This window comes from Mobula birostris, chromosome 18 (genome assembly GCF_030028105.1).
Source record: "Mobula birostris isolate sMobBir1 chromosome 18, sMobBir1.hap1, whole genome shotgun sequence".
Classification (NCBI taxonomy): Eukaryota; Metazoa; Chordata; class Chondrichthyes; order Myliobatiformes; family Myliobatidae; genus Mobula; species Mobula birostris.
The window spans coordinates 70,770,350-70,795,293 of NC_092387.1; the positions used below are offsets into that span (position 1 = coordinate 70,770,350).

General features: G+C 41.0%; 1 protein-coding gene across 5 annotated transcripts in view; it reads right to left on the reverse strand.

The window, feature by feature from the left end:
* Positions 1–277: 277 nt before the first annotated feature.
* kat6b (K(lysine) acetyltransferase 6B) overlaps positions 278–24,944 on the reverse strand; it is a 236,014-nt gene continuing 211,347 nt past the window's right edge. For all 5 annotated transcript variants that reach the window (XM_072282937.1, XM_072282935.1, XM_072282936.1 and 2 more), the window contains 3 exons: positions 17,128–17,388; positions 12,235–12,544; positions 278–3,977 (listed from right to left, as the gene is read on the reverse strand). In XM_072282937.1, coding sequence (XP_072139038.1) covers positions 1,603–3,977; positions 12,235–12,544; positions 17,128–17,388 — 2,946 coding nt within the window. In that variant the 3' untranslated portion in view covers positions 278–1,602. The remainder of the gene's footprint in view (positions 3,978–12,234; positions 12,545–17,127; positions 17,389–24,944) is intronic.

Here is a 24,944-nt window from a genome sequence, read left to right on the forward strand (position 1 = left end):
GAGTCTTCATTCATTTATTTAACCCAGTTCTGCTCTGAAATTGTGACAATGCTGCTCAACTCGTTCCTCCAGCAGATTGGTTGTAGCTCCATATTCCAGCAGCCTCATGTGTCCATTTATTTTTCATTCTTGCCTGATGCCTTATTTGAACATTTTGAAACATTTTACCATGGTTATATTAATATAAGCAGGAGATTCTAAAAATGTAGCAAAAATGTATGCAAACCTGTAAAAAATGTTAAGTACCTGTTAATCTATCATCACCAACAATATTCTGAAAGTTCAGAGCACAGAAACTCTGTCAATGGGTCAACATAATTTATTCCATGTTAAAATGTACAGCGTCCTTTGAAGTGACTGGCTGGAAGGATAACTGATAAACTCAAGTGCACCTCACTTGTCTGTCTCCTATCTTTATACACGTATCCAGCTTTTCCCTCGCAGGCCTTACAGTCACCATGTGCAAGTACAAAGGCTACAAAAAGTCAGCAATATAAACAGACACAAATACTTTTGCTTTTTACATGCGTTTTGTAAGCATATGTTGGTATATTCACACACTACAGATCTAAAATTTTTTAAAATAGAACTTCAATATTCTCTAAAGATAGAAAAATCTACAGATGGAATGCCAATGAATAGTTAAAGATGTTCATTATTGGGGCAACACATCTCAGGACAGTTACTCAGCCAACAGTTCTGCTACTGGCTGACATTATTCGTGAAAAAGCTTTGCTTGTCTGAACCCGACATGTACAAATATTTAGATATGATGTTAACACAATTTGTGTGTTCATTTGTCAAACAGAATACTTTGCAATCATTTAAAAAACAGAAAGCTGCCTCACTGAAGAAAAGAAATCAGGTATAAAAAAATGTCTCAATTATACACTGAACATTTTTTCAAGTAACCTTTTCAAAAACTGCCAAATGAACTCAAGGTCCAGCTTTTACAATTTTTACAGTCTCAGAATTAACAAAAATATAGTTTTCATTTTACTTCAAAGCTAGTAAAACCTAATAAAGGCAAAACATAACAAATGGCTTGCTGTTAAACACAATACATTCCTGTTTTACTAAAGGACACACAGTCACAAACAAATTCTTCCACTGATGTTCAGTTGCATGCTGAATTAGCCATCAGCTTCACAAAACTCAAATATACTTGTACTGTATAACAGATATCCCCTACAGCCCCAGGTGTGGCTATGTTGTCTTCTCTGTAAGCTTGTTTGTTCTCAATGTAGAACTGGCCAAACTTTCTCCAAGGGCAACAGGCACATTGAAAGTTTCTAACACACGGCCTGCTGCTTCTGTTTTCACGCATGTTGCAAAGTCGTCATCTGTCCACACCACACACAAAGGAGAACTACAGATACCGCAAAGTGAAAACAAGTCCCACCTAACTTGAATTAAAAAATAAATAAGACTTCCTTCTGTCAACAGATTGAACACAAAGTGCTATTAATAATTTCTTCAAAACTATTTTCTCGTGACAGTTCAGCAAAACAGGTGGTCTTCTCAGTGGATCACCTCACACTCTGCATTTGCTTCCAGCTATGCAGAATCTCCCTGTTATTAATTATCTTATCTGACCCAAATCTACCTCCTCATGTAGGAGCCATTCAAAGGCTGTTTGGTCATGCCGGTGTTGATGTGACTGTAATGAGCTGGTGGCGTATACATCACGTTACCATGAGGTGCACTCTGCATTGGTTGTTGAGTGTATGGCTGACCTCCCATCATGCTCATTTGCATCTGCATGGGGTAGGGGGCAGTTTGATTCATGTAGGCCGGGTTGCCATGGTAACCACTGTTCATCATGGACTGGGTCATCCTGTAGCCATTCATTGCATTCAGGGCATTCACATTCATGGAACTGACGTTGTAAGGTGGTGTGGACACCAGACCCATGTTCATGGTGCGCTGCAAGCTGACAGAGCGTGCCGCCGGCTGCATGGCCACAGTGGAGGTGCCACGGCCGTAGAGCTGCTGCTGGTGAGCCACCGACTTGGAGCGAACGGCGACGTGGCTCTTTGTTGGTATCTGTGTTGGCAGTCTCTGAGTGTGAGGGATCCCAATATTGGGAGCTGCCATACTGTGCTGTAGAAGTGGCGATGCCAGGTTCATTGGTGGCGGAGTAAGATTAGGTGGGGGAGTCATTGTTGGTTGTGCTGGAGCTCCCCCAGATAAGGAATGAGGCTGGACAAGGCCAGAATGTGGAGTGGATAGAGAGACACTTGTTGCATAGGAAGTGACGGCAGCTGAGTGACTGTAAGGCAATGGATGATCCATGATTGTGTTAGTTAACTGTTGCAACTTGGCCAGGCTGAAATTGGCAGATGGCTGTGGATAGCTCCCAGTTCCAAAATCACCTTGACCCATCCTGTCGTAGATACTAATGCCTGAGCTTCCGGTTTCGGCAATGTCCGTCAGTTGTATTGCCTGTACAAAACTGGTGGTCATGCCGCACTGTGACAGCTGCTGTGCTTGGTTGTTACTTGGAGACCTTTCAATTATACAATTCTGGGGAGACTTAACAGTGCAGTTTGGTGGGGAATTGATACGGTTCTGCTGCATCATACTACAACTACCATTGATGTTAGTCATCTGCTGAGTTACTGCACAGCTGCCCTGAGTAAGGCTACTGGAAGATATGTTACTAAATGAGCAACTATTCTGTGTGTTGCTGTTGCCACAGACGCTGCTTCCCATGGTTGAGTCATAGCTGCTCGGATTCTCATAGTTTTCTGTTGTGCTCTCAATGCTGCCCAGATCACTGAAGCCACTGTCCACTACCTGTTGTGAATGGTCCGAAACTGATGGGACATCCATCATTGGACTGGTTTCTATGTTCTGTAAAGGTGGTGCAGAGGTGCCACTCTGATCAGGGCTGATCTGAGTGTAGCTGTTCTCAATGGGAGGCACACCAGGGCTGTTCACAGAACGAGCCGACTGGCTGGGGTTTGAATGAACAGATGAAAGGGGACTGCTGTGGTCTGACTGCTGGCTGTCATCCACGTGTGGACTCTGCTCTGTATGAGAGTAACGCTGCAGTGTCTGACAGGCCTCCATGGTCTCTGCACAGTCTTGGTAGGTGTTTACTTGCTCAGTGTTTTCTTGTTCACCATTTTCTTGTGTCAATGACTGAACAGCCTGTGCTGTCTCTGTGTCAGGCACTGCACTGATATGCTGCTCCCTGAATCCAGGGGTCTGCTTTCCATTATCCTTACTATCCTGGCTTCTGGCATGATCTTCACCTGAATCTGGTGTGCACTCTAAGATCTCTTCACGATCATTGCTTTGGTCTTCAGAATCTGGCACAGGTTGAGTATTTTGATCCAACTCATCTTTCTGCTCTGTAGAATTACTTGGAATATTTAACTCTAAGAATGGCTCCTGCTTTGGCGATTCTTCCTCTGGACTTTCTTCCAGTGCTGCAGCACACTCCATGTGGCTGTCATCTTCATCGTCTGCATCATGGCCCTCATTTTGATTCACCTCCTCCTCCTCATCATCATCATCATCTTCTTGCTCAGGATTATGAGTTTCATCTTCAGGAACTGGACTAGTAAACTTATGTTCTTGTATAGTTGGTTCTTCTACAGGTTCCCTTTCCTGACTCAATAGGGAGGTAGATTCTGAGGATTCTACCTTCCGCTCACCTTCAAGTTCATCTCCCTCTGTTATGGAAGGGGCTGCCTCACCATGCTGCTCACCAACAGCTGTCTGTTCAGACACTACATACTTCTCCTCTGATGCGACATGTTGCTCAGGCTCAAGGGGAGTTTCTGGTGGTGTATACAGGTTGAGTTTAAAGCCAGTTTTATTCTCAGCTTTACGCTTCCATTTAGCTGGACCACGCTTCACTCCTTTTGGCCAACCTTTTTTGCGTTTCACAACTCTCGCTACAGGCTCAGAATCAACAGAGTTTTCCTCAGTGTTCTCTTTTGAAGAGATATCAGTATTTGCTTTATCTGGGCAAGAAAAAAAGAAACTTGTTTTAAGTGCTTACTGCTACCCAGTTGAATAACATCGGCGATTAAAATATGTACAGTTCATGTTAGTGCAGCAAATTAAATAAAACATCACTTGTAAAGATAACAAGAATGATCTATTATTATATAAAGTGATTTCTGCTCTAATAGAGGCAAATCTCAATTGAAATTTTATGCTTCATATGGAAATAGTCTCTATATTGTTTGTATCTAAATAATTTATCGGGTTAAAGGATTAACAAAACGCTCACTAAGTTGATAAATCTCATAAAGATGAGTGATATCCATTAATTAAGGCAGAATTAAATCAAACAAGAAATGCCAACATTTAGACCACTTTACATCAGTTACAAAGAATCTAGTTTGGTTATCTGTTTTGTGACTAGACTATTTGACCACTGATATTTTTAATTACTTTGGCACAACGTTATGGCTCCTGATAACCATCCAGTGCCTCCTTTTCAAAGCGTGATGTGGACATGAGTTCACTAAGTGATTATGCTATTTGCAGTGCTTGGAAAGCCTGACTTTTGGGTGAGGTATCAGAGGCTGTGCCGAAGAACCATACCCCATTAACAAATCAAGGCCTTTGCATGAAAATGGATGTAAAGAGGAAGTTAGACTTTTGGGAGAGTATTTATGCTGTTTGGGTTTCTAAAGGTCAATTATTGCAAAGGAGGTGATTCATACTGAATTAACACCACTGCTCCATGCATTATATAGGACATTCCTGAGACTGCACCTGGAGAATTATATGCAGTTCTAGCATGTGATGAAGCCAGAGTTGATGCAGCAAAGGTTCACAAGATTACTGCCAGGACTGGAGGGTTCAGTTTAGAAGGAAAGACTGGAAAGGGTGGTACTGTTGACTCTGGAGTGACGGGGGCTAAGGTTTATAAAGTCAGAAGAGGAATGGAAAAGATGGATGGTTATGGCCTTTTTCTCAGGGTAGAGTTGTCTAAAACCAGAGAGCATAGGTTTAAGATGAGAGGGGAAAGATTTAAAGAGAATCTGAGGTGCAACCTTCTCACATGGTTGGTATAAGGAACGAGCTGGTAAGAGATGTGTACAATTACAATGTTTAAAAGATATTTAAACAAGTACTTGGATAAGAAATTTTTTGCAAGATATGGGCCACATGCAGGTGAGTGGAATTTTAGCAACTTGGTTAGAATGAACAAGCTGGAGGACAGGGCCTAATGAGTTACTTCATTCAGTAGGGCAAGGTGAAAATAAGAGTACCAAAGAGTTACCAGTATGCGCTCTTGCACAAGCTTAATCTGTGATATTGTGCAAAGTAATTCTCAATGTTGTACATGAAGCTAATTATATCAGCTCTAATGATCACTTTAGGGCTAGTAAATATTTAAAACCATAAGGCCATAAGACATAGGAGCAGAAGTAGGCCATGCAGCCCATCAGGTCTGCTCCGCCATTCAATCATAGACTGATCCAATTCTTCCAGTCATCCTCACTCCCCTGCCTTCCCCATACCCTTTGATGCCCCGGCTAATCTAGAACCTATCGATCTCTGCCTTGAAGAGAGAAATCAGGGAGTTGAGTAGGAAGCTGAAAAGCAGGACCTCCAGGGTAGTAATCTCAGGATTGCTGCCTGTGCCATGTGCTAACGAGCGGAAGAATAGCGTGATTAGGGATATTAAAGCGTGGCTGAGAGACTGGTGTAGGGAGCAGGGCTTCGGGTTTCTGGATCATTAGGGCCTCATCTGGGGGAGTAATGACCTGTACAAAAAGGATGGGTTACACCTGAACCCAAAGGGGTCTGATATCCTAGCAGGCAGGTTTAATAGAGCTGTTTGGGAGGGTTTAAACTAATTTGGCAGGGGGTTGGGAACCGGAGTGATAGGGCTGAGGAAGGGGAAAACAGAAATAAATCAGATAGTGTGCAACAGAGATGACAGAAAAGGCAGGCAGCAGATGAGGCATAATCACAGCCAGTGGGATGAGTTACAGGGCAATAGAGGTCTGATGCAGTTAACACAGGAAGCAACAAATACTGGACTGAAGATGTTATATTTGAATGCATGCAGCATTAGAAATAAAATGAACAATCTTGAAATTCAGCTACAGACTGGTAAGTATGATGTTGTGGCCATCTCTGAAACTTGGCTAAATGATGGCTGCCATTTGGAGTTGAACATCCAAGGGTATACGGTGTATCAGAAAGATAGGTTAGAAGGCAGAGGGGGTGGTGTAGCCCTGTGTATAAGAAATAATATTAAATCATTAGAAAGGGTTAAGGTGTAGAGTCTCTATGAGCTCAATTAAGAAATGACAAGGGTAAAAGGACTCTAATGGCAGTTGTTTACAGGCCTCCGAACAGCAGCTGGGATGTGTATTACAAATTACAGCAGGAGATAGAAAAGGCATGTCAGAAGGGCAATGTCATGATAATCATTGGGGATTTTAACATGAAAATGGATTGAGAAAACCAGGCCAGTACTGGACCTCAAGAGAGAGAATTTGTAGAATGTCTAAGGGATGGCTTTTTAGAACAGCTTGTTGTTGAGCCCACTAGGGCATCGGCTGTGCTGGATTGGGTGTTGTGCAATGATCTGAAGGTGATAAGAGAGCTTAAATTTAAGGAACCCTTAGGGAACAGTGATCGAGTTCACTTTGAAATTTGAGAAGCAGAAACTAAATTCCAATGTGCCGGTATTTCAGTGGAATAAAGGAAATTATAATGGTATGAAAGGGGAACTATCCAAGGTTGACTGGAAGGAGACACTGGCAGGAAGGACAGCAGAACAGCAATGGCTGGAGTTTCTGCGAAAAATGAAGTAAGTGCAAGACAGATATATTCCAAATAAGAAATTTTCAAATGAAAGAAGGACACTACTATGGCTGACAATTGAAGTCTGAGCCAAAGTAAAAGCAAAAGAGAGGGCATACATGGAAGCCAAAGCAACTGGGAAGATAAAGGATTGATTGGGCTTTTAAAAATTTTCAGAAGGAAACTAAGGTCATTAGGAAGGAAAAGATGAATTATGAAAGGAAGCTGGCGACTAATATCAAAGAAGACACTAAAAGCTTTTTTAAGTATATAAAGGGTAAACGAGAGTTGAGGGTAGATAAAGGACCAATAGAAAATGACGCTGGAGATATTGTAATGAGAGATGCAGAGATGGCAGAGGAACTGAATGCATATTTTGCATAATTTTTCACAATTTTTCACAGTGGAAGACATCTGCAGTATACCAGACATTCAAGAGTGTCAGGGAAGTGAAGTATGTGCAGTGAAAATTACGACTGAGAAGGTGCTCAGGAAGCTTAGTGGTGGATAAATCTCCTGGACCTGATGGAATGCACCCTCGGGTTCTGAAGGAAGTAGCTAGAGAGATTGCGGAGGCATTAACAATGATCTTTCAAGAATCAAAAGATTCTGGCATTGTACCAGATGACTGGAAAATTGCAAATGTTACTCCACTATTTAAGAAGGGTGGGAGGCAGGAGAAAGGAAACTATAGACATGTTAGCCTGATATCAGTGATTGGAAAGTTGCTAGAATTGATTGTTAGGGATGAGATTACGGAGTACCTGGATGTACATGACAAGATAGGCCAAAGCCAGCATGGTTTGCTAAAAGGAAAATCCAGCCTGACTAACCTACTGCAATTTTTTGAGGAAATTACAAGCAGGGTAGACAAAGGAGATGCAGTAGCTGTGGTATGCTTCGATTTTCAGAAGGCCTTTGACAAGGTGTCGCACTTGAGGCTGCTTTGCTAGGTAAGTTCCCATGGAATTACAGGGGAGTTATTAGCATGTGTGGAGCATTGGCTGATCGGCAGAAAACAGAGAGTGGGAATAAAGGGATCCTATTCTGGCTGGCTCCTGGTTACCAGTGGAGTTCCACAGGGGTCGGTGTTGGGACCACTGCTTTTTACAATGTATGTCAATGATTTGGACTATGGGATTAATTGATTCGTGGCTAAATTTGCCAAGGATACAAAGATAGGTGCAGGAACAGGTAGTGCTGAGGAAACAGAGAGCCTGCAGAGAGACTTAGATAGTTTAGCGGAATGGGCAAAGAAGTCACAAATGAAATACAATGTTGGAAGGTGTATGGGCATGCACTTTGGTGGAAGAAATAAACGGGCAGACTATTATTTAGATGAGGAGAGAATTCAACATGCAGAGATGCAAAGGGATTTGAGACTCCTTGAGCAGGATGCCCTAAAGGTTACCCTCCAGGTTGAGTCGGTGGTGAGGAAGGCAAATACAATGTTGGCACTCATTTGTAGAGGTGTAGAATATTAGAGCAGGGGTGTGATGTTGAGGCTCTATAACGCACTTGTGAGACCACACTTGGAATATTATGTGCAGTTTTGGGCTCCTTATTTTAGAAAGGATTTACTGACATTGGAGAGGGTTCACGAGAATGATTACAGGAATGAAAGGGTTGCTGTATGAGGAATGTCTGGCAGCTCTTGGACTGTATTCCCTGGAGTTCAGGAGAATGTGGGGGGATCTCATAGAAACATTCCGAATGTTAAAAGGCCTGAACAATTTAGATATGGCAAAATTATTTCCCATGGTAGGGGAATCCAGAACAAGAGGGCATGACTTCAGGATTGAAGGACGTCCATTTAGGACAGCGATGTGTTGAAATTACTTTTGTCAGAGAGGGGTAAATTTGTGGAATTTGTTGCCATAAGTGGTTGAGGAGGCCAAGTCACTGGGTGCATTTAAGGCAGAAATAGGTAGGTTCTTGATTAGCCAGGGCATCAAAGGACATGGGGAGAAGGCAGGGGAGTGGGGATGACTGGAAGAATTGGATCAGCCCATGATTGAATGGCGGAGCAGACTCGATGGGTCGAACGGCCTACTCTGCTCCTATATCTTATGGTCTAAATGCACCTAATGACTTGGCCTCCACAGCCACTCTTGGCAACAAATTCCACAGATTTACCACCCTCTGAGTGAAGTAATATCTCCACATCTCTGTTCTAACTGGACATCCTTCAATCCTGGAGTCGTGCCCTCTCGTCCTAGACTCCCCTACCATGGGAAATAATTTTGCCATATCTAATCTGTTCAAGCCTTTTAACATTCGGAACGTTTCTATGAGATCCCCCCACATTCTCCTGAACTCCAGGGAATACAGCCCAAGAGCTGCCAGACGTTCCTCATACGGCATCCCTTTCACTCCTGGAATCATTCTCTTGAATCTTCTGAACGTCCTCCAATGTCAGTAAATCCTTTCTAAAATAAGGAGCCCAAAATTGCACATAATACTCCAAGTGTGGTCTCACAGGTGCCTTATAGAGCCTCAACATCACATCCCTGCTCTTATATTCCATACCTTTAGAAATGAATGTCAACATTGCATTCGCTTTCTGCACCACTGACTCAACCTGGAGGTTAACCTTTAGGGTATCCTGTACAAAGACTCCCAAGTCCCTTTGCATCTCTGCATTTTGAATTCTCTCCCCATCTAAATAACATTCTGCCCGTTTATTTCTTCCACCAAAGTGCATGACCATACACTTTCCAATATTGTATTTTATTTACCACTTCTTTGCCCGACTATGACTATGACTATTCCCCAAAACTATCTAAGTCTCTCTGCAGGCTCTCTATTTCCTCAACACTACCTGCTCCTCCACCTATATTTGTATCATCGGCAAATTTAGCCACAAATCCATTAATTCCATAGTCCAAATCAATAACATACATTGTAAAGAACAGCGGTCCCAACACTGACCCCTGTGGAACTCCACTGGTAACGGCAGCCAGCCAGAATAGGATCCCTTTATTCCCACTCTGTTTTCTGCTGATCAGCCAATGCTCCATCCATGCTAGTAACTTCCCTGTAATTCCATGGGCTCTTAACTTGCTAAGCAGCCTCATGTGCGGCACCTTGTCAAAGGCCTTCTGAAAATTGAAGTACACATCTACTGCATCTCCTTTGTCTACTCTGCTTGTAATTTCCTCAAGAAATAGCAGTAGGTTAGTCAGGCAGGATTTTCCTTTTAGCAAACTATGCTGGCTTTGGCCTATCTTGTCATGTGCTTCCAGGTACTCCGTAATCTTATCCCTAACAATCAATTCCAACAACTTCCCAACCACCGATGTCAGGCTAACAGGTCTATAGTTTCCTTTCTGCTGCCTCCCACCCTTTTTAAATAGCGGAGTAACATTTGCAATTTTCAAGTCATCTGGTACAATGTCAGAGGCTACTGATTCTTGAAAGATCATTGTCAATGGCTCCGCAATCTCTCCAGCAACTTCCTTCAGAACCCTTGCTATTTTGCTATCTTGCTATTTAACAGCAAGCTAAAATATAATGCAGAAGGGATTATCATTTGCGCCATATTCTATAAAGAAGAAATATACTGTGTTACCCAACTAAAAATACCCACAGATTTATTACTGATGGCATATCAAATATTTGTTAAGTGCTTGAATCCTCTACATTCTTCGCTAAAGCTAAGCTATTACTATGATCATTGGCAAAAGGTATGGATTTCTTTATGTCCTCTAGGTTCTAGGTCTGTTCTGTGGCTGAGAATAGGCCACTGATAAGGAGTTACTGAAGTTAGGATTTACTGGATAAAATATTGCAAACTGAACATACTTAGAAATGGACTGGAGTATTTATTTAGTCAAAATGTATTCAAAAATGAAAGGTATTTTCTTCGCTTTCTCTCACATCATGGCATCCTGTATGAAGCAGCAATTCATCTGCCTTTTTAAACGGATGGGACATTGAAAATGTTAGTACAAAATTAACTTATCCGTTTAACTGGGGCACACTTTGGGCTGAGTACCATCACAAAGCAGCAAACCTGACATTTAGAATCCAGCTTGTGAGGGAACCACATGTAAAGTTCATGTTCCACTACAGCCTGGGGCACTACACATGGCTTCACTGTGTACTAGGTCACTAAAAACACCAACACAACGGACAAGACTTCCAGAAGATAGATAAAAGAAAAAAAAATCCAGTAAAAGAGCAGTTATCGCATCTAAAATTAATTTTATAAAAATATACTTCTGAGGAATAAATTATCTTTTATATAAAAAAAGCATCTGACTGCACTGTTCGCAGTATTTTACTGTGATCCAGACCATTATTTAGGCCTTTACAAAAATCCTTTTTAAACTGAAACCACTCTCGTTTACAATTCAATCATACAAATAGTTGTACATTATTGGTGCAGTACACACTTTCATACATCTCTAGATTGTTCACACAATGTACATGGTCATACATTTATACATGTTAGTACAATGTACAAGGTCAGATATTTAACACCAAAAGCATACTGTTCACTGCCATACTTCTATAATCATCATTACAGTGATCACTATGAACCAGTTACATATTGTTAGTATAACATACACTGCGCACATTAAGATGAGCAGAGCTGAACCTAACAATGGTGTATAAATAGTGGAGAGGAATAATTCTGTTGAATTGGTCTAGAGGCTGTTATACTAATAATAATAGAATCTTTCTGCTTGAATTATAGTGTTTGTAAATCTCGTCAAATGGATTAATGCATGTACATTTCATACAGCCATTTACTGATAGACTGTTTCACACAGAACACTGTGACACAATACAGCAGACAATGTTAAGTCTGACTTTAATTAATGTTTGGTGGGGTTTTAGATTTTTGGGTACATTTGGAAAGTATGAAAAAATTGTATCACTAAAGAACAATTTCTAGTAATCTGCAGAGGGTTTAAGATCATATTTATGTAAATTGAAGGGATGCATTATATCAACAGATTGATTTTAATTTGCTATAGATAGAAATGGTGTTAGATTTCTACTGGTGAAGGATGGTGGTTGCAGACGTATGTATGGAGATATGGTGCACACATTCACAGTAATGTGTACAGATTCAAACATAGTCAAACTCTGCTGTGTATTCAGTTGCTATCAACTTTATTGGGTGGCTTCTTGATTTAAGAAGATCTGCCTAAATTCTGATATGCGGATTCTAAGCAGAATCTTACTGACAGCTGGAGTGCCGGACCCAAGTACAAGGTTCAACCCCAGAAACAGAAAGTTAGATGCCCTCTAACATTTTAAATTAGGGATTCTGCTCTTCTACTTTCCTTGTTTAAATGCCAGCCTTAGAATGACCTCCCTCCTTCTCCCTTACTGTCACAGCTACTTCAAAGCTTTTAAATCTTCTGTTTAAAGTCTTTGTTATTATCCAAAAGTGGAGAATTATGTTAACAGTTAGTCATGATAGTTTTGTACCTGTATGCTGTTCTTTCTCAGGAGCTTCATCTGCACTTTTACAGAAATCTTCTCCTTCATCTGACTGATTCCTCGTTTTTAAGTCCAAACTGCCACAGCGATGCTTGAAGTAATTCTTCTCTTCATCATCACAATCATAATCCTCCTCTTCTTCACAAGTAGGTTCCAAGCAAAGCATTTGACCCTCATTATCAGAGTTCTCAAAAGCTTCATGAAGTACCTCAGTTGTTTCAGAAATAGTCTCAGTGGTAACACTGCTGTTGTGTCTCCGCCGCTTCCGCCCCCTCTTCTTTCTGTGGGTATGTGGCCTCTGCAAAGCCAGAGTTCTCCCGTTAATACACTTATTTTACCACTTGTACTCCCAACACTTCCAGCAGAGACTAAACACAGTGAACACCAACAGTGAAAATTTAACTCACTGATACACGAATAGGACAAACAAATTACTGTTGTTGGCTTCTGGAAATGGATTTCACTGTGAAGAAATAAGAATTCACGAGGTCTGGATCCATGGAGGATTAGAGAAATAGGGGTTCTTTGCCTCATTGACTCTGAATCAACCAGCAATTAGCCATTTATACAGATCCCCATTTTATTTTCCCACTTTCTCTTTAGCTTCCCCCCCTACCCCCAAGATTCCACCACACACCTGCACATTAGGGTTGATTTACCTATAAACCCATATAACTCATGCAGTCACAGGACCATGTGTCTAAATTGCTGAGGAAACCAATAGATCTGAGCACCTACTTATATAAATCCACATTATAAACCAATTAAAGCTTTCAAACAAATAGGAAATGCTACATCAACATCAACTGAAATTTTGGCTTTTATGGCAACCGTGTTGAACTATAGAAAGAATAACATTATGCTTTATTTGTATAGAGCCCTGGGCTGAAGACTCTGACTGATATGTACAATTTATACACTGAACTCTAAAAGAATAATCCAAATTCACTGAAATGATTCCAAGAGGTTAAAAGGGCAAATTACAATTAAAATTTTGTTTGTGTCCTCTTACGGAAAACATTGGGAGATCTCCTAAAGAGTTACAAACACACAAATAATTGAAATTTAAAACAGAGAACAGTTTCTCGGGGCAAGATACTATAAAGTTCTTTGAAATAATGTCATTGGCAGATAAGGGAATGATAAAACACATGTGAAAATATTGAAATTATGTATACCTGAAGTCCATAAACTACATCATGAAATAGTGAAACTTTCTAAAACAAATCTTGTCATTTTGTCATTAGAAAAAAAAATGATTTTTTTGTTGAGAAAATGTAGGCTGTGAGATAATCACATGTAACTCAGAAGATCAGGGATCTAGGTATTCTAACACATGATCCACATAAAGTTAGCAGGCAGGTCAAATAAGTACAGTCGGCCCTCCGTATCCGCGGGTTCCGCATCCACGGATTGAAAATATTTGAAAAAAAATTCCAGAAAGTTCCAAAAAGCAAAGCTTGAATTTGCGGCACGCTGAGCACTACGCTGAATCCACGTGAATGAAGTGATGTGTAGGCATACCCTGCTGTAGCCTCCCGCCATTTCATAGATCCTCAGTCTCTCTCCAGCACTTGTTGATTGACCATTGTTCGCCTCGTGTCTTGTTCATTTGCTACTTGTGTTGTGAGTGAGAGGAAAGAGTTTAAGGCAAGTAAGGGATGGCTGGCTAGCTATGTAAAGCACTACAGCCTCAAGAACTTAAAGATCACGGGAGAATCTGCACTGGCTGATGCCAAGGCAACATCAGTGTTCCCAGAAGAGCTACGATGGTTGCGTCTGTACTGAACATGTACAGACGTTTTTTTCTTGTCATTATTCCCTAAACAATACAGTATAACAACTATTTACATAGCATTTACATTGTATTAGGTATTATAAGGAATCCAGAGATGATTTAAAGTATACGGGAGGATGTGCATAGGTTATATGCAAATACTATGCCATTTTATATAAGGGACTTGAGCACCTGCGGATTTTGGTATCCGCGGGGGGTCCTGGAACCAATCCCCTGCGGATACCGAGGGACGACTGCAATTGAGAAGGCATGGTGAAGACATTGGAGTTTAAGAATAGGGAAGTTTTGTTGCAGTTGTATACGGTGTTGCTGAGGTCACAGTTTTGCTTCCTTACCTAATAAAGAATATAGTAGCATTGAAAACACGTACCAAGATACAGTAAAAAGTTTGTCTTGCATACTGCTTATAAAGATCAAATCATAGACATTGCAGATACAATAGGGTACATGGAGCTTAGAAAAATAGAGGGCTATGGGTAATTTCTAAAGTAAGTACATGTTTGGCACAGCATTGTGGGTCAAAGGGCCTGTACTGTGCTGCAGGTTTTCTATGTTCTACATCATCTTGAAGTAGAATAAGGTAAAATGATAGCAAAGCAGAATGAAGTGTTAAAGATACCGAAAAAGTTTAATGCAGGTAAAAGATAAAGTGCCAAGATCATAATGAGATAGATTGCGATACCAAGAGCCAGCCACATCATATAGGAGGTCTGTTTAAGAATCTGATAACATGGGGGTAGAAGTTGTCCTTGAGCCCGGTAGCAGATGCTTTCAGGCTTTTGGGGAGAGAGGAGAAGAGAGAATGTCTGTGGTGAATGGGATCTTTGATGTTGACTGCTTTGCTGAGGCAGTGAGAAGTATAAATAGAGTCCATTGAGAGGAGGCTGGTTCCTGTGACGTGCTGAGGTATGACCACAAATCTCTGCAGTTTCTTGTGGTCACAGGCATAACAAGCCATTATGCATCCAAACAGTACGCTTTGTATAGTGCATCGATAAAAATTGGTAAGAGTGACAGGGTTACGCCAAAATTTCTTTAGCCTCCTGAGGAAGTAGAGGGGTTGGTGAGCTTCCTTGATCCTGAACGTGATGTTCACACCTAGAAATTTAGAGCTCTCAACCTTAACACTGTTGATGTAAACAGCAGCATGCATACTGTCCCCTTTCTGAAGTCAAGGACAAGTTCTTTTGATTTGTTGATGTTGATGTCATGACAACATGTCACTAAGTTCTCTGCCTCCTTCCTGTACTCTGACTCATTGCTATCTGAAATGCTGTTGACTGCTTTGCTGAGGCAGTGAGATGGTATCATCTTCAAACCTGTAGATGGAGTTAGGGCAGAATCTGGCCATGCAGTCATGAGCGTAAAGGCAGTAGAGTAGGGACTGAGGATATAACTGTATGGAGCATCAGCATTTAGAATACGTATATATATATTTGAAAGAGCAAGGAATTGAGGGTAGTGGGAAATAATACAGAAGATGAGTTGAGGTCGGCACAGATCAGCCATGATCATATGGAATTGTGAGGCAAGCTCAAAGGCTGACTTGTCTACTTGTGTATAATACACCAGAGGGCAGCATTGCATCGACATTCAAAGGATAAGAGGCATTACATCAATATTTCTTGCAATGTTCAGAGAACATAATTTCCTAATGACTTACAGCTTACTGAAATAAAGGATTCAGAAAACATTCAAATAAAAATCTGATAAAGTATTTTAGGATGAATAGCTTTCAGTGATTATTCAGTAGTAATGATACATAATTTGTCACTCTTTAGTTAACATCAGCATCACTTCAATGCAATGAGATGATTTAACTCCCCCAACACTTTTAAGATCTTTATTTTAACCCACATGCAATATAGCGTTAATAAAAAAAACATGAGATTGTAAGTATTTTCTGAAGTAGCACAAAATTATTCTTCATTTTAACTTAGATGCTAGTTCAAAATTAATAAGGTTTATTCAGTGCTATTTCAATATGTTTATTCTTTTGTTATTCTCAAGAAACCCCAAACTGTTCCACATATAGATAACTACACTGAATACTACTAGTATACTGGTAAATCATGAGGGATTTATGCAGGCAAGAAATTACTAGAAGAACCTGTAATATTAGTTAGTACATTTCTGGTGAACAATGTTGGTCAGTCATTGAGTGAGCACGCTACTCTTCTTCTCCGTCTTGTTTTACAGCAGTTGGCACCCAGCTTAATGGTGCATCACCGCCACCTTCTGCTCCGGAGTGTGCAATAGACTTACATTCTAAATCCCTTCACCCAATCTCACTCACTCACACACACATACCCTAACCTACACTTTATCCTCCCATCTTTGGCCATCCTAGTACTCTATTCCTGTTTATCCATCATATCCTATAAAAACCCCTGTACGTCTTAAGAAAGCTAAAAACACTCTTACCTGTGCTCTCTCACCCATGCCCAGCAACCCTTTTAATGTGAATTCCTGCACCCCCAATTTCCTTAGATTAATTCTCATCATCTCTCTCCGTATCCCATACTTCCTGCAACTCAGAACTACATGTTCTACTTTTTGAAATGTTATCAAAAAATCTTTTTATAAAATGTGTTTGACTTAATCTCCCACATTTTATTCATTACACCGTAGAATAGGCTGTACCACCCAACAACCCCCAATTTAACTCTAGTTTAATTTTGGGACAATTTACAGTGGACTGTGGGAGGAAACCGGAGCACCCGGAGAAAACCCATGTAGTCACAGGAAGAACATACAAACTCCTTACAAGCGGCGGCAGGAATTGAACCTGGGTAGCCTGTACTATAAAGCATTGTGCTAACTATTATGTTACCGTGCTATACTGTGTCTGCCCAAAACATTTGTTTAAATTAGGAACCTACTGACCCTTGGCACAGCAGACAACCACTAACAAGAACTCTGAAAAATTATTTGGTTGACCAGATTTATCTGATCAGTTTTCAATCTTAAACATTCTGCAGGGCACAAAAGATGTTTATTTAAATTTAACTAACAAGAAAACAAGCTTCTTCATTTATATGGTTATATATACCATATATATGGTTATTTATATTTTAATGTACCTTCCTCTTTGGCCCTCTGAAGAGTGACTTTGCTGTGTTTGGTGATGAACAGAGCTGTGTTTCGTCATTCTCATCTTCCTCCTCCTCTTCACTGACTTCATTTGGAGACTCTGTTATCAATTCGCCAGTGTCAGGTGGACATACAGATTGTGCAAAGCTGTTTTTACATGGTGCGTTATTAACTGCATGTGTACTGGTCTGTATTTCAGTACACTGCTCATGTCCCTGCTCCCAGCAGTTGGTTTGCTCCAGCAGTTCACCCTAAAGTCGGAAGCAGAGAAACATGATATCAATTCAGCATTTATTAACCTCCATCAGCTATAAATTAACAGTTGAGTCAATTACAATTATCTACTTTTTAATGAAATTATTTCAAGCTGAATAAAAGTAACAGCTAGTTCACTATAGATATAATGGGCAGCAAGAATTGTTCATGGAACATTTGGAACCAGGCATTATCAAGTGAACGTAGCCTCATTACAAATAATGTTTGAGATTGTAAGTATTTTCTGAAGTAGCATGGAATTATTCTTCATTTTAACTTCGATGTTTGTTCAAAATTAGTGGCTTTTCACAATATCATATGCTGTTGGTGGGACAGTCCTGCAGTGCTCCTCAGCAACAGTTAATTATTCAAAAGCAGTATGTTAGATGTTCAGTTAAGTAGAGGCACGGAACCGAAGGAGGCACAAGTTGAATACCCAGTCTAAATCTCTGAACAAGCAATCTAGGCTGGGCATCAGTGTGGGACCGACATGATGCTTCACTGGAACATCTGGACAGCAAAGATGCAGACATCAGGATGGTCTTTATTGATCACAGCTCGGCATTTAACACCATCGTCCCCTCATTACTAATCAGTAAACTCCAAGACCTGGGCCTCAATACCCCCTTTGTGCAATTGGATCCTGGATTTCCTCCCTTGTAGACCCCAGTCAGTTTGATTGACAAAACCACCTCCACAATGTCCATCAGCACAGGAGCACGGCATTGATGTGTACTTAGCCCCTTGCTCTACTCACTTTACACCTATGACTATCTGGTTAAGTACAGCTCCAACATCATATACAAATTTGCTGATGACACCACTGTTGTGGGTTGTATCAAATGTAGTGATGAATTAGCATACAGGAGGGAGATTGAAAATTTGGCTGAATGGTGTACTACCAACAACCTCTCACTCAAAGACGAAACGACCAAGGAACTGATACAGAATTCAGGAGAGGGAAACCAGAGGTCCACGAGCCAGTAATCATTAGAGGATCAGAGGTGGCGAGGGTCAGTAGCTTTAAATTCCTGGGTGATACTATCTCGGAGGACCTGTCCTGGATCCACCACATAAATATAAATGCAAAGATAGCACAACAGCACCTCTACTTCATCAGGAATCTGCCAAGATTCAGCATGTCATCAAAAACCATGGCAAACTTCTATAGATGTGTGTTAGAAAGTGTGCTTACTGGCTGCATTACAGCCAATTATGGTAACACCAATGCTTCTGAGTGGAAAATCCTACAAAAGGTAGTGGATTTGGCCCAGTACATCATGGGTAAAAACCCTCCCAACAATTGAGCACAGCTACATGAAATGTTGCTGTAAGAAAGCATCATGAATCAAAGATCCTCAGCACCCAGGCTATGCTCCTTTCTCACTGCTGCCATCAGGTAGAAGGTAGAGATGCCTCAGGACTCGCAACAGCAGTTCACGAACAGTTACTACCCCTCAACTGTCAGGCTCTTAAATAAAAGAGGATAACTACACTCAATTAAGGACTCTTTTATGTTATTTCATGTGTGTTATTTATTGCTACTTACTTATATCTACATTTGCAGTGTTAGTTTATAGATCCAGCTTAGTTATTGTTCTACAGATTTGCTCAGTATGCCCGCAGAAAAAGAATCTCAGGGTTGTATGTAGTGACACGTATATACCTGATAATAAATTCTACATTGAACTTTGAACATTCTTGTCTACCTTCTTTATTAATGAGCCTTTTGCAGCACTCAAAACAAATGCATTTATATTGGTTGACCAATGCTACTGCATCATTTACCTCACGTGTTTGTGACAGTGGTTTCAAAAGTACTTCATTAATTTTGCGACGTTTGGAAATTTCTTGACACATCAACTGTGTTATGAAATGAGAAGTTATGGTTAAAATGAGCTGAGGAGTTTTTCTCCTGTCCCATGATCCTCTCATATACTTTTTGCCAATCAACTGTCCAGCTCTTGGCTCCATCCCTCCCCCTCCTGTCTTCTCCTGTCATTTTGGATCTCCCCCTCCCCCTCTCAAATCTCTTACTAGCTCTTCTTTCAGTTAGTCCTGACGAAGGGTCTCAGCCCAAAACGTCGACTGTACCTCTTCCTAGAGATGCTGCCTGGCCTGGGCCTGCTGCGTTCACCAGCAACTTTGATGTGTGTTGCTTGAATTTCCAGCATCTGCAGAATTCCTCGTGTTTGAGGAGTTTAATTTTAGATTTAGATTAATTCAACAAAACTTGGAAAAATAAAAAATTCTACACTGATTTTGGTATCGATAGGCTTAGATTTGAAATAGAGTCTGTTGTTTTTATTATAACACAGCAACAGGGCTCAGATACCTGTCCACACCAACTTAATCAAGGCAACAGATAATTAAAATGTTAATACCTGAGCATTCATCAGACTGCATCTCTGTCTGTTGGGTTTTTGCAGTGACATCGAATGATATGCAATACACACTGTGATGATGCAACACTAATCTGAACTCCATTTACATGGTTGGTAGAAGGTGTAGCCTTGCACATCAATAGTGGGCCCTCCTAGAGGTTTGACGTCAGTTTTAGTATTACTTAATGAGGGCCTGACTCTACCTATGCCACTGCTGGGAGGTTTGGAATAACTAACTTTCATAAAGATTACTCTAAAATGTCCCTCGTTTGATAATCATAATCTACTTCCTTCACCACCCAAAATCACCTCACCCTCTGGTGTTTTCACAGTTAATCTACTCACATAACCTGTCCCCAACAAATAGTCTTTAAAAGGTTTGTCTACCTATCCTTTCTGTTCACGTTCTTTGATATTCACTGATGTACAATCTTTCAAGTTCTGTGATTTCCTTCCCATTCTACCCTCTCAATTCCCAACTAATCCCATTCTCCATTCTCCTGCAATTCTCCCCTAATTCTCTACCCCTCTGACTTTTCTTCTTCTGACGATTTCAGATTTTATTTATCCTCTCCAACTCTACCTTATGTAGTGACACCTTTCATTATTCACTAGCTTCAACCTTACACTTTCATCTGGCATCACCACCTGTGGCACTTAACCACTTCTGGCCTCTACTCCATCATACTCTGTTTCTTTTCATTCTCTTTGATCTTCCTCCTTATCATAGAAAACATAGAAACATAGAAAACCCACAGCACAATACAGGTCCTTCGGCCCACAAAGCTGTGCCGAACATGTCCTTACCTTAGGAATTACCTAGGGTTACCCATAGCCCTCAATTTTTCTAAGCTTCATGTACCTATCCAGGAGTCTCTTAAAAGACCCTACCGTATCCAACTCCATCACCGTCACTGTCAGCCCATTCCACACACTCACCACTCTCTGTGTAAAAAACTTGCCCGACATCTCCTCGGTACCTACTTCCAAGCACCCTACAACAGTGCCCTCTTGTGCTAGCCATTTCAGCCCTGGGAAAAAGCCTCTGACTATCCACACGATCAATGCCTCTCATCATCTTATACACCTCTATCAGGTCACCTCTCATCCTCCGTCGCTCCAAGGAGAAAAGGCCAAGTTCACTCAATCGATTTGGACAGCCAAGGGCTGATTAAGGATAGTCAGCATGGCTTTGTGCGTGGTAGATAGTGTTTAATGAATCTTGTAGAGTTTTTTGAGGAGGTTACAAAGAAAGTAGATGAGGGAAAGGCTGTAGATGTTGTCTACATGGACTTTCGTAAGGCCTTTGACAAGGTCCCACATGGGAGGTTAGTTCAGAATGTTCAGACACTAGGTATCCATGGAGAGGTTGTAAACTGGATTCGAAATTGGCTGTGTGGGAGAAGACAGAGAGTGGTGGTGGATAATTGCTTCTCAGACTGGAGGCCTGTGACTAGTGGTGTGCCTCAGGGATTCGTGCTGGGACCATTGCTGTCTGTTGTCTATATCAATGATCTAGATGATAATGTGGAAAATTGGATCAGCAAGTTTGCTGATGACACTAAGAGTGGAGGCATTGTGGATGGTGAGGAAGACTTTCAAAGTTTGCAGGGGGGTCTGGACCAGCTGGAAGAATGGGCTAAAAAATAGCAGATGGAATTAATGCAGACAAGTGTGAGGTGCTGCATTTTGGAAGGGCAAATCAAGGTAGAACATACACAGTAAATGGTAGGGCACTGAGGAGTGCGGAGGAACAAAGGGATCTGGGAGTTCAGATACATAGTTCCCTGAAAGTGGCATCACAGGTGGACAGGATGGCAAAGAAGGTTTTTGGCATCCTGGCATTCATAAATCAAAGTATTAAGTATAGGAGTTGGGATATTATGGGGAGGTTGTATAAGATATTGGTGAGGCCAAATTTGGAATATTGTGTGCAGTTCTGGTCACCTAACTATAGGAAGGATATCGGTAAGATTGAAGGTGTGCAGAGAAGATTTACTAGGATGTTGCCGGGTCTTCAGGAGTTGAGTTACAGGGAAAGATTGAACAGGTTAGGATTTTATTCCTTGCAGCATAGAAGAACGAGGAGAGATTTGATAGAGATAAACAAAATAATGAGGGGTACGGACAGAGTAAATGCAAGTAGGCTCCTTCCACTTAGATTAGGAGAGATAAATACCAGAGGACATGGCTTTAGGGTGAAAGGGGAAAGATTTAGGGGGAACTTCTTCACTCAGAGAGTGGTGGGAGTGTGGAACAAGCTGAAATCTGGTGTGGTAAATGTGGGCTCACTGTTAAGTTTTAAGAACAAATTGGATAGATACATGGATGGGAGAGGTCTGGAGGGTTACGGACTGGGTGCGGGTCAATGGGACAAGCGGAATAAAGTTTCAGCACAGACTAGAAGGGCCGAATGGCCTGTTTTCTGTGCTGTAGTATTCTATGGTTCTATTCTCCATATAACCATATAACAATTACAGCATGGAAACAGGCCACCTCGGCCCTTCTAGTCCGTGCCGAACTCTTACTCTCACCTAGTCCCACCGACCTGCACTCAGCACATAACCCTCCATTCCTTTCCTGTCCATATATCTATCCAATTTAACTTTAAATGACAACATTGAATCTGCCTCAACTACTTCTGCTGGAAGCTCGTTCCACATAGCTACCACTCTCTGAGTAAAGGAGTTCCCCCTCAAGTTACTCCTGAACTTGTGCCCTTTAACTCTCAACTCATGTCCTCTTGTTTGAATCTCCCCCACTCTCAACGGAAACAGCCTATCCACATCAACTCTATCTATCCCCCTCATAATTTTAAATACCTCTATCAAGATCCCCCTCAACCTTCTACGTTCCAAAGAGTAAAGACCCAACTTGTTCAACCTCTCTCTGTAACTTAGGAGATGAAACCCAGTAACATTCTAGTAAATCTTCACTGTACTCTATCTATTTTGTTGACATCTTTCCTATAATTCAGTGACCAAAACTGTACACAATACTCTAAATTCGGTCTCACCAATGCCTTGTACAATTTCAACATTACATCCCAACTCCTATACTCAGTGCTCTGATTTATAAAGGCCAGCATACCAAAAGCTTTCTTTACCACCCTATACACATGAGATTCCACCTTCAGGGAACTATGCACCATTATTCCTAGATCCCTCTGTTCCATTGCATTCTTCAATGCCCTACCATTTACCATGTATGTCCTATTTTGATTAGTCCTACCAAAATGTAGCACCTCACATTTATCAGTATTAAACTTCATCTGTCATCTTTCAGTCCACTCTTCTAAATGGCCTAAATCTCTCTGCAAACTTTGAAAACCTACTTCATTATCCACAACTCCACCTATCTTAGTATCATCTGCATACTTACTCATCCAATTTACCACCCCATCATCCAGATCATTAACGTATATGACAAATAACACTGGACCCAGTACAGAACCCTGAGGCACACCACTAGTCACCAGCCTCCAATCTGACACACAGTTATCCACCACTACTCTCTGGCGTCACCCATCCAGCCACTGCTGAATCCATTTTACTACTTCAATATTAATACCTAACGATTGAACCTTCCTAACCAACCTTCTGTGTGGGACCTTGTCAAAGGCCTTACTGAAGCCCATATAGACAACATCCACCACTTTACCCCGTCAACATTCCTAGTAACCTCATCAAAAAATTCAATAGGATTTGTCAAACCTGACCTTCCATGTGGGACATTGTCAAAGGCCTCACTGAAGTCCATATAGACAACATCCACCGCTTTATTCTCGTCAACATTCCGAGTAACCTCTTCAAAAAATTCAATAAGATTTGTCAAACATGACCTTCCACGCACAAATCCATGTTGACTGTTCCTAATCAGATCCTGTCTATCCAGGTAATTATATATACCATCTCTAAGAATACTTTCCATCAATTTACCCACCACTGACGTCAAACTCACAGGCCGATAATTGCTAGGCTTACTCTTAGACCCCTTTTTAAACAATGGGACAACATGAGCAATACGCCAATCCTCCAGCACCATCGCCGTTACTAATGATATTTGAAATATTTCTGTCAGAGCCCCTGCCATTTCCACACTAAGTTCCCTCAAGATCCTAGGGAATATCCTGTCAGGACCTGGAGACTTACAACCTTTATATTCCTTAAAAGCTCCAGTACTTCCTCTTCTTTAATCATCATAATTTCCATGACTTCCCTACCTGTTTCCTTTGTCTTACACAATTCAATGTCCTTCTCCTTAGTGAATACCGAAGAAAAGAAATTGTTTAGAATCTCCCCCATCTCTTTTGGCTCCACACATAGCTGTCCACTCTGATTCTCTAAGGGACCAAGTTTATCCCTCGCTATCCTTTTGCTATTAATATAACAGTAGAAACCCTTGGGATTTATTTTCACCTTACTTGCCAAAGCAACCTCGTATCTTCTTTTAGCTTTTCTAATTTCTTTCTTAACATTCTTTTTACATTCTTTATATTGCTCGAGCACCTCATTTACTCCATGCTGCCTATATTTATTGTAGATATCTCTCTTTTTCTGAACCAAGTTTCCAATATTCCTTGAAAACCATGGCTCTCTCAAACTTTTAACCTTTCCTTTCATCCTAACAGGAACATAAAGATTCTGTACTCTCAAAATTTCACATTTAAATGACTTCCATTTCTCTATTACATTCTTCCCATAAAACAAATTGTCCCAATCCACTCCTTCTAAATCCTTTCGCATCTCCTCAAAGTTAGCCTTGCTCCAATCAAAAATCTCAACCCTGGGTTCAGACCTATCCTTCTCCATAACTATATTGAAACTAATAGCATTGTGATCACTGGACCCATAGTGCTCCCCAACACAAACCTCCATCACCTGACCTATCTCATTCCCTAACAGGAGATCCAACACTGCCCCTTCTCGCGTTGGTACCTCTATGTATTGCTGCAAAAAACTACCCTGCACACATTTTATAAACTCCAAACCATCCAGCCCTTTTATAGTATGGGCTTCCCAGTCTATATGTGGAAAATTAAAATCTCCCACAATCACTCCCTTGTGCTTACTACAAATATCTGCTATCTGTTTACAAATTTGCTCCTCCAATTCTCGCTCTCCATTTGGTGGCCTATAATACACCCCCATAAGAGTTATTACATCTTT